The following is a 13,468-nucleotide window of genomic DNA, read 5'->3' on the forward strand; positions in this document are numbered from 1 at the left end:
CTAGGTAAATAAAGGATCATTTGCAGCATTATCTCTCTATACTTAGAAATTTACCATTCCTTGATATAAATCAACAGATTTACCTTAATAAAATTCAAAATTCTGTTCTGAATGTCCAGCGGCAACGTGTATCTGGGATTCAGCAGCTTAACTAGAGTATCTTTAATGAACTCCTTCTTCACAATCAGAGACTGGAAACTTGGACCACAGTTCTGCATGCACATGTCAATCAGCTGAATTAAAGAGCAAAGTCCAATGTTACGGCTCTCTGGAGAATCACTTGTGAATTTAAGACCAAACAAATGTTACCAGAGGATGACTTCTGCTAGCATTCTAATTAACAAACACTGTGTCTTATAATACTAAACTATACGGTGAAATGTTAGGTTCAAATATTATGAGAAAGAAGGAGCGGAATGAAAGTACACAGAGGCTAGAACTGATGAGGAGTCAGGATACAAACAGAGCACTCAGCAGCATGTGGTAGCAGATGCCACGTCTAAATGCAACATCAAGCAAAACATACATGCTATGCTAGATGATGTAATGTTTGCTGCAGGTTATCTAGGGTCAGCCTTGTACCTCCTGGTGTCCTGGCTCTGTTAACAATGACACACCCTTTCACTCTTAAATGTCTTGATTTGGCAAATAAATTGCAGCCTGTCTAGCAATAGACCTTGATAGGCAAGTGTGATTATTGAAAGTCAGGTGAACGTGTGAGGCTTTTAGATAAGGCTGGTGCCAAGCTGGGCATTGAAAAATGACCAAGGAAAACAGAAAGGAATACATAGCTGTGTTCTAGATGGATGAATGCTGCTCTGGTTTGCATCTGGAATGCTCCACAGGCCCCTGTGTTAAAATCTTGCTGCTATTTGCAGGTAGTAGAAACTTTAAAAATGATGCTAGTGGGATGTTCTGGGCTGTGGCAGGGATAGCCTCAAAGGGGACTGTGGAACTATGATCTCTGTCTTTCTCTCTAACCTTCCTGCTATAAGGTGAGTGCTTTAGCTCTGCCACAAATCTCTACCATGGCATGCTGCCTAGCCACAGGCCACCCGATCATAAATGTCTGAAACCACAAGCCACACTGAACCTTCCTTATAAGCTCCCTTAGGTAGATAGTATTTCCAGAGATTCCTGGGAAGATGACTAATGCAAATCATGTGGAAAAAACATAAAGGTGTTGAAATGCATGAACTGTCACATGGGAGATTTGTACTCTGCTTTGTCTCTCAGAGTGGCTTCTTGATGTAAGCAAATTGAGAACATCGGAAGGGCACCATGGACAAAGTCTGTGAGGGCATCGTCTAGACTGTAGAGACATCGGTCTGGCAGGATAGAGTCGAGACATTACCCAGGAGTCCCTGAAGGGAATTTGTTAGTAAACGTCATATATGAAAAGTTACTCTCTGGGTACGTACCAGCAGTACTCTACAGAGGGAAACTGAAAGGTGGAAAAGCCTGGAGTGATAGGGTGATCTGGTAGACACTCACCAGTACAGACCCAATTCTGAAAAGGATGGAACTAGGATGGTATGAGTTCACCAGAAAGAATGAATTCTGACGGAAGAACTTGGAATGTGTATTTACTGAAGCAAGAAGACTGAAGACTTTCACTCTGCCTGGGGCTGTGGGTACCTTCCATGGAAAGATGCAGGTGGAGGGGGTGATATGTCTGGGACTCTAGGGGTAAAATTGGTGGGGCAAAATTTAGTTGTTGTAGGTTTGAAAGGAAAAGTAAACATTCGAATATGTTTAGCAGAGAACTGTCTACATCTACAGCTGCAGGTCAGGAGAGTGAAGGGGCCACAAGGGAGTCATCAAGGCCACCAAAGGAGGAGCAAAGAGGAGACACTGGGTCAGAGAAATGTAAGGAAGGCAGAGAAAAAGCAACATGAAAGATAGAGAAGGGGAAGAAGGAAGGAAGGAAAGAAGGAAGAAAGGAAGAAAAGAAGGAAAGAAGGAAGGAAGGAAGGAAGGGAAGAAGGAAAGAAAGAAGAAAGGACAATAATGTTGGTAAAGTTAAAAAAAAAAAAAACTTCCCAGAGGAAGGGTGTTAACGGTTATTAATATGGATAGACAACTGAAATGTGTTCACTGATTAGTGGGGCCATTTGCCACTTTGAATAAAACAACACAGGCACAAATCTGGCTAATAAAGAATGAGCTGGAATGGAAAAACTGCATGCAGGAAGCTGAATTCTAAAACTGATTTGAAGGTGGAATTAAATCTCCATGTCACTTTTAGTTTGTGAGACCAAAGAGACTATGCCCCGACCAAGAAACTGCCATCAGAAAAGCAGCCTGGCACCTGCCTTCCCAGCATGTGCTGTATTTTGAGTGTCACTCTCATGCAATACAAGAAGTAACAGCAGGTACAAAAGCCATACTTTGAAAGCAACGAGGCCATGGAAGCAATCAGAAAATATTGAAGCTGGGTACAGGAAGCTACGGAAACACCAAAAGTAAAGGGACAGAGAAGCAGAACCCACACCAAAGTGAGATGACTCTGTCCTGATGTAAACTGGCTAGACAGAATTGGAAAGGCGAAGTAGAAATCATGCTGAACTTGACCAACTACTAAAGTGTGTTTTTCATGGGTTAGATGCCTAAGACAAGTACCTCTATTTCATGTGAGTTAATGGAAACACTTGTCCAACTGTTTGTGCAGACTTGGATAAGATAGCGAGCCTCCATGTCTCTCTTTCACTTACAGTAAAGTAAATAACGAATTTCTTGTTCAATAGTGCCCAAACCCTTTTTTATCTTTGGCCTATTAATACTTTATGTCAATGAGTAACGTTCCTGGAAGGCACACACACACAAATCAGAGTCAACACACAGTCCTGAGAGTGTTAACATCTAGAGATCTGCAATCATGCCCTTTGTGGTTTCCCGCCGGAATCAAGAATGTCAGGGCTCATTATTTCTATATCATTTCCTCCATTATGTCTCTAGTCCTCACCCCCCAGCTCACTTGGATTCTAAAACATACTGAACAAATTTATATCAGTTGCTTAACATAGTTTGCTATCTAGTTCTGGTGAAAATGTCCTCAGATCACCTATCTTTGGAAGCAGGATAAGTAGGAATCCATAATCTCAAGTGGGAGAGAGAACTGTAGGAACCAAGCAACCAAGAAAAGCAGAAGTGAATGACTCAACACTTTGCCTGTCTATTTTTGTGCTTACTTGAGCAAATCACTTGTGTGAACTTGCGGCAATTCTGTGTGCATAATGGGCATTGTGCCTCTTTCTAGGAGCTTGCTGCATGAAATGCCATGTACTCTGAGAGGGAGACAAAAGCAGTACCTCAGCAAATGGTAACCACCGAGACCACTGTGTCTATGGAGAATGTGCTAGCATGACAGAACGTGCTTACCAGCAAAAATTAAAAAAAATCTTCACAGATAGCTCGAAGAAAAAGCACTATTTCACAGCTTTGCTTCTCACTATAGGTATCTAAACCAGGTACAGCAACAATCCTAGATTTCAGGTCCATCAGAGCTTTATCTGGACAACCAACAGTGATTATATCAAGGCAGGGCTACTCTATACTACTAGCTATATCTAAGAGAAAGCTGTCCTCTCACCCTTTCTCATGTGATAGACCACTGGATGGGCATTGACCTTTACACATCTCTTGACATCACTCTAACCCCTTTTGAGTGTATGCTCCATAAGGACTATTACATTCATTGACTCTCAGGAACTTGTTCAACTACCTTGCATTGGACAGTGACAGTAGTAGTATTTACTGAGGTTAGTCACAGTTGACTCATTCTAGAAAGGGCTCTCTAGCTTAGGGCAAGCAAGCTTAGAACCAGCACTGAATGGAAGACAAAGCAGAGCTTTTGACTCCTTGGCCTGGGAGTGTACCTCAGTGGTAGGGCCCGTATCTCAAATGTGTAAGGGCATGGATTTTATCCACAGCATTGCAAAAGAAAAGCACAAAAGCTACTACTGGTTTCCTGCTAAAACTATGCCACCGATTGCTGGTAGAAAAATCACAGTATAGTCAGATGGCGTCAAAGACCCAACCAAGGGTCACAAGTCCATGGAGGACTCAAAATGACAGACAATACTAGAAACATTCATAATTGACATAACTGGCTCTCTTCACTTCACAGAAATAAAATGGAAAGTTCACATATGGGATGACTTTTTAAATAGTCTATTGGTAAACTTACAGTCACCTTTGACAGACATTGGGCAATTCCTTCTGTGACTAATTTCTCCCATAACTCAATTTTGCCTCAGAGTATACTGAACCCAGTACAGAGGCTTTGAGATAACTACAAAAGACAATAAATAAGTCGCGGTAAAGCACATAGGCCATTATGTGCACAAAAGAGGAAAACTACATGCAGCTACCAAGAATCAAAGCCCATTTGGGGAAAACTCAAAAAAACTTTCTTCTTCTCTCATGGCCCCTTTTCTGTGTTCACAGCCTACACACACACACACACACACACACACACACACACACTTAAATCTAGATCCAAGAGAAAACTTGTTATTTATCTTTCAGAATCTGGCTTATCTTGTTTAACCCAATATAGCTTATGGGAGTGGAGAAAGGACAGAAGGGGGTACAATGGAATTCATGTGACATGAAATAAGGGGGGGCTACTGGTGGAGAAAGGGTCTATCAAGAGGTTCATGGTGAAGGAGGGGCAGAGGAAGAGATAGATGAAGAAGAATAATGCTTAGTGATAAATATGTATTAAAATGACATAAGGAAATCCATTGCTTTGTATGCCAACTTTAAAAATTAAGAGAGTCTGGAGAGATGGCTTAGTGGTTAAGAGCACTTGGTGCTTTTTCCAGAGGACCCAAGTTCAGTCCCCAGTCCTCATACTAAGCAGCTCACAAGTGGCTGTAAGGTTAGCTCCAGGGGTCTGACACCTGCTTCCAGCTTCTGAGTGTACCTGCAAACATGTGGCAAACACTCACACAGACACAGACACACAAATAAAAATAAACGTTTAAAATAAACGAAGGAAAAGAAAGAGAATGCAAGAAAAAGCAGGCATCTTCCTTGACCTCGATGAACTTGGATGCTAACAATGAAGTTGAATTCTGACCTCTAACCTTTGACTTTCTTCTTTACGTAAGCATGGGCTTTAGACTCTCTGGTTTTCATATGTTGGTAGGGGAATCACAAGGCAGATTAGCTATAGTTACGGTGGCCATGTAATAAAAAGAAGCAGTTAGCCAGAGTAAAGCTTCAAAGGCTAGACTAATAGAAAGGGGGATGGGAAACCCAAAGAGAAATGGAAGATCCATGGGACAACATTCTACAGAACCCGGCCTCCTCCGCTGAGGGGCCCTGTCCATTCCAAGTGAAGATGGATAACACAGATGTGGAGATATTAACCACTGGAACAGCAAGGAGGCAGCATACAACACTAACAGAGGCAAACCACTAAAGAGGGTCAACAAATATGAGATGGCAAAGTGGTACCCACGTGGGAATGCAGGAGGTGGTACTCGTTCATCCCCCCCCCCCCTTTATCTTTCTTACTCAATTCTCTTAACCTTCTGCACTCCTGATATACTCTATTTTAGTGCTCTAGTTTAGATATTTCATTTTAGTGTCGTCTATACTCCTTTCTACAAAGGTCTAAAAATACCTTTAATTAGACCCCGAGTCTTCCTGAATAGTAGAGGAAATGGGATGGAGTTTGGGGGAAGAGAGGGAGAGGGCTTAATTCATTCTATGCTGGATTGGGTTTTGTGTCTGACTCTGTACTACGCACATAGGAAGATGCTGAAGACACAGAGGAAATACATGAGAGCTTTGATTCATTGTAAGAAGAAAAGTGGTATGAGGAAAGGGCATGGGATTTAGATTCTTAGGACTGGGTTCAAATTCTACACGTGCTACTTACTAATAGCAAGTTAATCTTAGTATAGTCACTGAACACTTTTTCATTATCTGTGCAATAGAATAACACAATCACCTCTACTGGTGGTAAGAGCATCAGTCATGTATCAGGCATTTCCATCCTAGCCCTGATGCCCTGGCATTTCTACAAAAGCATTTTACTCCTTTCTCAGTAGTTCACATCATCCCGTAGGTCTTCTTGAACTGGCTGCTATGAGTTAGAGACAGAGGAGAGCCCAAAAACCAGGAAGGAGGAAAACGCCTCTAAAACTACAGTAAGATCACAACTGAAGGGTTTGTTCAGTATTTGTAGCATGAATACCATTTATGAATTTCTTTTCATTCAGTCAGTCTCCAAGTACACAGAATGTGATCATTTGTATTCCAAGTGAACCTACAAAGTTGGAACTATACCTACATCTGCCTCATAGCCTTCTGGTAAACACTGTCATTACTCCTAAAAACAGTGTCATGTTGGCCATACTTATGTGTGGCCTAACTTCCGGAAGAAATGAAGACAACATACAGCTCATTTCCAAAGTAAAAAGGGTAACTCACCAATGGTGACTAAAGAGGTATATGGTCAAAACTCAGGGGAAACTGGGAATATTTCAATAAGAGCTCACATCTGTATCACAGAAGAAACAGTGCACAGGAGAGCTGCATAGAGTGACAGAGAATGTTCTACAAATTACACCATCAGAAGAACCTGGTTGAAACTTCAGAGGCTGCCAGTGCCTCAGGAGTCTACAGTGGTGCTGAAGAGAAGTAGAAAGCTGTCAGGGAGCCATCTTTCACAACTTCCATTTTCTTCTTCTTCTTCAAATGTGGCCAGCAAATACAAACACACACTCATTGATCCATTTATCATCTACTAGTTTTAACCACAAGTTCTAAGATCTTGATAGGGAAAAACTAATTCTGTGGGAATGTTTTCTTTCTACAAAATTAGATGGCACTGTAGTCAACTGAACTCCCTTCTGTAGTACTCAGTAAATGAGGAGTCTTAAGTCACACAGTCCTAAACTCATTATTACCCAGTGGTCATCTCTTAGTCTATGATTATATTTTTTAACTCATTAAAAATGTTAATTCTAGGCGAGGAAACCCCACAATCTTAACTATAGCATTAAAAGTACTTACTGACAAGGAAAGTTGTATTTCTTTGTGGTTGTAGTTTTTGGAAATCCTTTTCTTCAGAGCTTTTACTGCATCTTTTGGCCTATGGCAATAAATACACTGAAATCATCAATTTGGATGTTAAGCAGTTTCCATGAAAGCAATATGCAATATGGAAATGGGAATGGTATAAGAATAAAGACTGATGCTTGATTCTGCTGCCACCTTAGGTGGGCCACTTAACTTACCACATCTAAGTGTCCTTGTGATCACACCACCTGTCTCCAACCCCTTGCCCCCGTGAGAGACAACTAAGATATTTATGTGAGTGTATTATATAGAAAACACTGGTCATGAAACATGTGCACACTAGCTTCTATCGAGGCTCAAAAAAACATTACAAGAAATGTAACCCTAAAACAAACAAACAAAAAAAGTGTTCCCTTTAAGATTCTTAGCATTTCCTGACTTATCCTATTGGTAAGGGGATATAGGAATTACAGCACTTTACTAATTCTGATATGCTATAACTTTATGCTAGGAAGATCTGCAAGCAGAGAGTCAAAATTCACATTGTTAGATTGCCCTTTTGCATGGTCAATGAAGAAATTGATAACAATAATGAAAAAGGTTCACAAAGGATTTAAACACAACACAGGACATATAATACTATAACTGTGGATCTGGGGAGATGCTCAGTGGGTAAAACATTTGCTACGCAAAGCTTGAGGACCTGAGTCAGGATCTCCAGGCCCAGGTAAATCTATGGTGGATGGATTACAGCCTGCCTGTCATTCTCCTGCTTGCTTAGAAGGTAGAGAGAGGGATGCCTGGGATAAGCTGGCTAGTCGATGGCTTTACTGCAGAGCTCTGGGTTCAGCTGAGAAACCTTGACTCACCAGATGAGAAGGAGAGCAGTTGAGGAAGATCCTTGAGGTCAGCCTCAGGCCTTTACACTAAAGTGTGCTCACCCACATGTGAATACACATGCATTCATGCATACCACATACAGAGACATATTAAAAAAAACAAAACTGTAAACTCTTAGATATGTCAACCATAGGCACTTGCCTTTAATATATAACCAATAATTATGTTGCCATGTTTTCTTCATTATCACACACACTACACTAACTCTTTTTCTACCAATTATCCCTTAAAAATGTTCAGGAAAATGAACAAGTTTCACCTTTGATCATAACCTATAATTGATTAAATTCAAAGAAGTAGTCCTTGTTAAAGACTCTTTCTTTCTTTCTCTTTCTTTTTAATGACTTCCAGCTTAGATAGTGTATCGCTACACAGCACATCTTGTAGAGTACAATATGAACAGGGGTGAGCTGGCGTGATGAAGGATAAGCACTGTCCCCTGACAAGGAAAGAAAAGACTGTTCATTTGTTTCCTGAATAATCAAGAGGGTTGGTCAACAGTGGCCTGGACACCACCAGAAGCCACCCAGCTTCGGGATAATGCTTTTGTTACATAAAACACTGGTAATCAGAGCTTGAGAAAGCTCTAAAGGAAGAAACAACTCTCTCTCTCTCTCTCTCTCTCTCTCTCTCTCTCTCTCTCTCTCTTAAATCTTTTTAAAACAAAGAATTTGAGCAAGACAAAGACAAAATGTAAACCAGTAAAGAAGGAGGGGGCAAGGTCTAATGAACTCTTGGTACTCCACACGCTGGAGCAAGGAGTTGTCCCCAGTGTTAGCCCGCCATCTTCCTGAGGTAGGATGTGCCTGAAGGCCAGCAAAATGTCCTTTCAACAAAACGCCCGAAATGTGGCCAGGGAAAACATGCCGCAGTTCTGCTGTATCTTCTCAGGGCACAAAGGCACAGACACCACTGAGAACTTACCCATCCTGCGTGGTGTTAATTATGTCACAGATATGCATGAACTGGCCCCAGTCTTCAGTCTGAACTCCAGCAAATGTAGCCTTTTCTGCAAAGATAAAGCTGCTTATTTTAAGTCTGAGTCACCACAGAATAAAACATATCCTGCCTCCTTGAAATATTCTGCCTGGTGCACTAACAAGTACCATGACATCTATGCTACCAAAGGGTAAAGTGATTTTCTCCCCTCCTAAACAATTCCAGTTACTCAGGAATCAATCAGAAGTCAAGTTCAGAGGGCTGCTGTTGCAACAGTAATGAGTGAGCCATTAAGAAAGCCTACAACAGCTGGCCACAGGGACAAAACAGACCAGTTAAATCTCTATCCTCCAGGATCTTTCAGAAGATAGAATTTCAGCTGGGTGGTGGCGGCGGCGGCGGCGGCGGCACACCTTTAATCCCAGCACTCGGGAGGCAGAGGCATGTGGATCTCTGTGAGTTAGAGGCCAGCCTGGTCTACAGAGCGAGATCCAGGAAAGGTGCAAAGCTACACAGAGAAACCCTGTCTCGAAAAACCAAAGAAGGAGGAGGAGGAGGAGGAGGAGGAGGAGGAGGAGGAGGAGGAGGAGGAGGAGGAGGAGACAGAATTTCAGATCTATGGTGTCCTGGGTAGACATGGGCAAGGTGGGACTATACATTGAAAGGACTCTAGCCAGCCTAGGCCTGTCTTGCCCTCCTCCCTCATTCCCTCTGTCTTGCTAAAAACTGTTAGATTACATCCCTAAGGCTAGCCCCCAAGGTCTAGTCCCTTATTTGTCCACTTCTTCCTCCTGAGGCTGACTACCAAGTCCCCGCTATTAGAGTATTGAAGTCCAGGATTCAGAAACCCCCCTTAGCTCAACTAACATGCATAATCAAAACTAGATACTCCATCCTAACAAGTGATGTACCTTTATAAACCACAATTTTCCTATGTGCCACATCTGCCTCCTCTCTATCCAGAGGCAGTCCTTTGTCCCTCTGGGACAAATACCCCTTTCTCCCTTCCCTTGTTCCCTTCTGCTTCTCCCTCATCCTCTATCTCCTGTGTTTGTCTCTTATTCCCTGACCTCTGTCCCTCTAGGGCACATAAATCTCCTTGTTGCTGAGAACTTGGTCTTGGGGGTCCTGAGCCAATACTTTTCCTTCCACACATCACCCGCTCTTTTCTCATTTAACCCAGGTACAGATGATGAAAGAATTTCGAAGACAGTAAAGAAATGACCCAAGGTTACATTACGTTACCAAATAGAACTTGCATTCAAATCAAGGTTATTTGATTCCACTGTTTGTTTTTTTAAATTATGTATTTGGTGGGGGAATAAGGAAAAAAAAAAAAAAGGAAGACCCCTCACAGTAACCAAGCAAGACGCCTTCTGGCATCCAAGTGATGGTAGGCAGATGTACACACTCACACCCCTGACATTCCCTTCTCTAGCCAGCCTCTTTAAGAACACAGAACGAGGGTCTGAGAACCTCTAACACAGTGGTCCTCAACCCTCCTTGTGCTACCTACCCTCTAAAACACTTCTGCATGTCGTGGTGAGCCACAACCAGGAAAGTGTTTCCGTTGCTACTCCATAACTCTCATTTTGCTACTGTTATGAACTGAAATGCAAATAGCTGTGTTTCCCGGTGGTCTTTGGCAACCCCTATGAAAAGGAGGTTGGACTCCCAAAGGGGTGGTGCCCCACAGGTTGAGAACTACTGCTCCACTGTCAGTGTGTTTACTGGCTTCTATGACAAAGATCCCCAAGCATAGTGTGACACTTGAATTTGGCTCTGAATAGACAAAACTGAGCAATCTTGGCCTGTGTTGTTAGGCACACATTACTCTTTCATCTGCCAGATACTTCCTCCTCCTACTTCTTCCCAACCTGCTCATTCCTAGAGAACTCCTATTCACTCTTCAAAGGCCAGGGCTGAGTTTCTCCCTTTTCATAAGTTTTGCATGCCTTAAGTGTTTTCTAGTATTGTAAAGGTTCTTATGGTGGTTACTACAGAATATGTCCATCTTCCTTATAAGCAGGTGAGTTCCCTGAAGGTAGAGACTATGCCTTCCCGAAGGTAGTTCTAAATGTTTACAGAACTAAAGGATAATTTGACATATTGCTGGAGTTTCTTTTGTTTGTGAAGATTCAGTGTGGATCTATTTCTTCTCAGGACTCATTCTAATACGCACTATCAAGCAAGGAGATGGGCAAATTAAGAAAGGGTTTTTCCTCAAGGGCAGCGCTCTTCCCGTATTTTGAAGATGTGGAGACAGAGGTTTAAGTTCAAGAATGTCCCCTGTCCCTACAGCAGTTAACTTACCCTCAGCCTCAAGTCTCTGAATCGAAGCCCTCCTTACAAATACCAGGTCCTTATGATTCCATCACCCTATTAAGTTCCAGACAGTTCGCCTGTCATTAATAAGTCCTGGTGCCACACCCTGCCCTCGGAAGAAAGAATGAGTCTGAGGTGGCAAAAGTCCACCTCTAGTTCAGAGCACAAGCACACAGGAGAAAAGAGGTCAGTGCTAGGTTAGAGGGCGACACTTGAGGGCCTCTGTGACTCCAGATGGCCCCTCTCCGTGTCCTCAGCATGGACAACAAGCACTTTCAATCTCTGTGTTTATGCAAAGGGCCACTCAGACCACTTGAGTTGTGCGCTGAAGAAAACTGGTTTGGAGAAACCTGCCTCTCCAGGTGAGGTCACGCTAATTTGCTTCTCTGAGCCTTCTCCTCCTGGTCTGTAAAATGGGCAGAACAATAAAGTACTGGGAGTCGACGCACTTTATGAAGAACCTTCCCCGGGTCAAGAAGTTTCCACTTTCTCCTCCCAGCGGCCTCAACACTCCACACAGTGCTGCGGGTCACCTGCTTGGCTCCACCCGCCCAGCTGACGTCCAGAGGAAGATTTTGCATTTTTTTTTTTTTTTTCCAGAGAGGTACTGGTATAAGTGAACCAAGAAAGAAAGGTGGACAGCTGCCTCAGGTGGCACACAGGTCGGGTGGGAAAGCTGCGGGGGAGAGCAGATTTCCTCCAACTTGGTCCAACTCGGCCCCCACAACAGTCGAGAAGGGAGTGGAGCGGGCAAAGCTCCACAGTCCCCAGAGCCAGCCCGGATGCTGCTCCCCGCGCCTACTTACCTACGAGGTGACCCACGGAGGTAGCGTAGGGATCGCGGTGACTCTTCCCAAACGCCATGGTAGCTCCAGAGAGCCCTCCCAGGAAATCCGCCTCCACCGCCCTCCGACTGGCGACTCCACCCGCCCGGTGCCCGAGGCTCCTCCTCTCCGCTCCAGCGCTTCACGGCCGCTGCGAGGCGCCAGGCAGCTCGCCCGGCGGGCCAGGCGGGGACCCGGGGGACTTGGCGCACCTGCTGCGCGCTCGCCTGGCGCTTGCTGCTCCGCGTGACCCTAGGTGGGCTGAGAGCCCGGGTGGAGCTGTTTGGCCCTGTACCCCAAGCCTGGGAACTCAGAGCCCAGCTCCAATGTCTCCACTTGAGGGCTGAAGATCCCTCCTCTCGCTTTGGAGACTAGGCAGCGTGGGGTTGGTTGCAAATGCAGCTGAGGAGTGTTGCTAGGGTTAATGGAAGGATACAGACCTCTCAGGTCACTGTCACACGCCTCCAGAACAATGAGACTTCGCCTTTTCCCTGAACCGATTCTTGCACCCTGCGCTTTAAATCTACGGAATTGGGAGGAGGATGGGCTAAGAGAGTGACGGCCTCCCTGGAGCCCAGGCTCTTTGTTTCTCTCCTGTTTCCAAGAGGGACCACAGGGCGCCACCACACAAGCTCTTGGCTCCTAACTCCATCTCCTAGGAGCCCTGCTTTCCAGCCTACTGGTGAAAGGAGAGTGGGGCTTTCCTGGGGGCTCTGGCAGGAAATATGTTTGGAATGTAAATCCACATTAAGAAACCAAACTCCTTTGTAGCTTCTCTATTGGAGCCAAGATTTCTTTTTCCTTTTTGCTCGCTAACATCAGACAAACCAGCCTCCTATCTGTAGGATGCCTTCTGAGAGACTGGGTTACTCTGCTCTTGGTAAATTTTGCTTCCTGTGGCTAACTGGAACTCAGCTCCACATATATAGTGGGTTTATTTCCCCCGCTGAAAATGGTGACTCGGAAGAGCAAGAGGACCTAGCATGACTCATGTTTTGGTCTTATATATTTTAGCATAAATGCCAAAACCAATTACATTCTGCTCCAAGTGGCTACACATCTCTTTTATTGATCTCAAATTTTCTTCTTCCTTCTTCTTCTTCTTCTCCTTCTTCTTCTTCTTCTTCTTCTTCTTCTTCTTCTTCTTCTTCTTCTTCTTCTTCTTCTTCTTCTTCTTCTTCTTCTTCTCCCTTCTCCTCCTTCTCCTTCTCTTCTTCTCCTCCTCCTCCTTCCTCCTCCTCCTCCTCCTCCTCCTCCTCCTCCTCCTCCTCCTCCTCCTCATTCTCCTCCTGAGTGAGTTAACACCGATATTTTACAATCTAAAACACATCATTTTTGTTGTGATAATGTTTCTCAGAATGAGGTTGGTCTTAACTGAAATAGGCTGTGGTTATCAGGCTCACTAGCTGTTTCACGTGATGCCATTTATCCACTCCCGTAGT

General features: G+C 43.9%; 1 protein-coding gene across 3 annotated transcripts in view; it reads right to left on the minus strand.

Annotated features, from left to right (window-relative positions):
- Tom1l1 (target of myb1 like 1 membrane trafficking protein) overlaps nt 1–12,517 on the minus strand; it is a 47,029-nt gene extending 34,512 nt beyond the window's left edge. Inside the window, exons 1-4 of one of the 3 annotated variants that reach the window (XM_036196288.1) lie at nt 12,009–12,517; nt 8,863–8,947; nt 7,033–7,111; nt 84–233 (exon numbers count right to left, since the gene is read on the minus strand). In XM_036196288.1, coding sequence (XP_036052181.1) covers nt 84–233; nt 7,033–7,111; nt 8,863–8,947; nt 12,009–12,066 — 372 coding nt within the window. In that variant the 5' untranslated portion in view covers nt 12,067–12,517. Of the gene's footprint in view, nt 1–83; nt 234–7,032; nt 7,112–8,862; nt 8,962–12,008 lie in introns of all 3 variants that reach the window. The other 2 variants (XM_036196287.1, XM_036196289.1) reach the window with 2 other exon arrangements.
- Nucleotides 12,518–13,468: the final 951 nt, after the last annotated feature.

This window comes from Onychomys torridus, chromosome 8, assembly GCF_903995425.1.
Source record: "Onychomys torridus chromosome 8, mOncTor1.1, whole genome shotgun sequence".
NCBI lineage: Eukaryota > Metazoa > Chordata > Mammalia > Rodentia > Cricetidae > Onychomys > Onychomys torridus.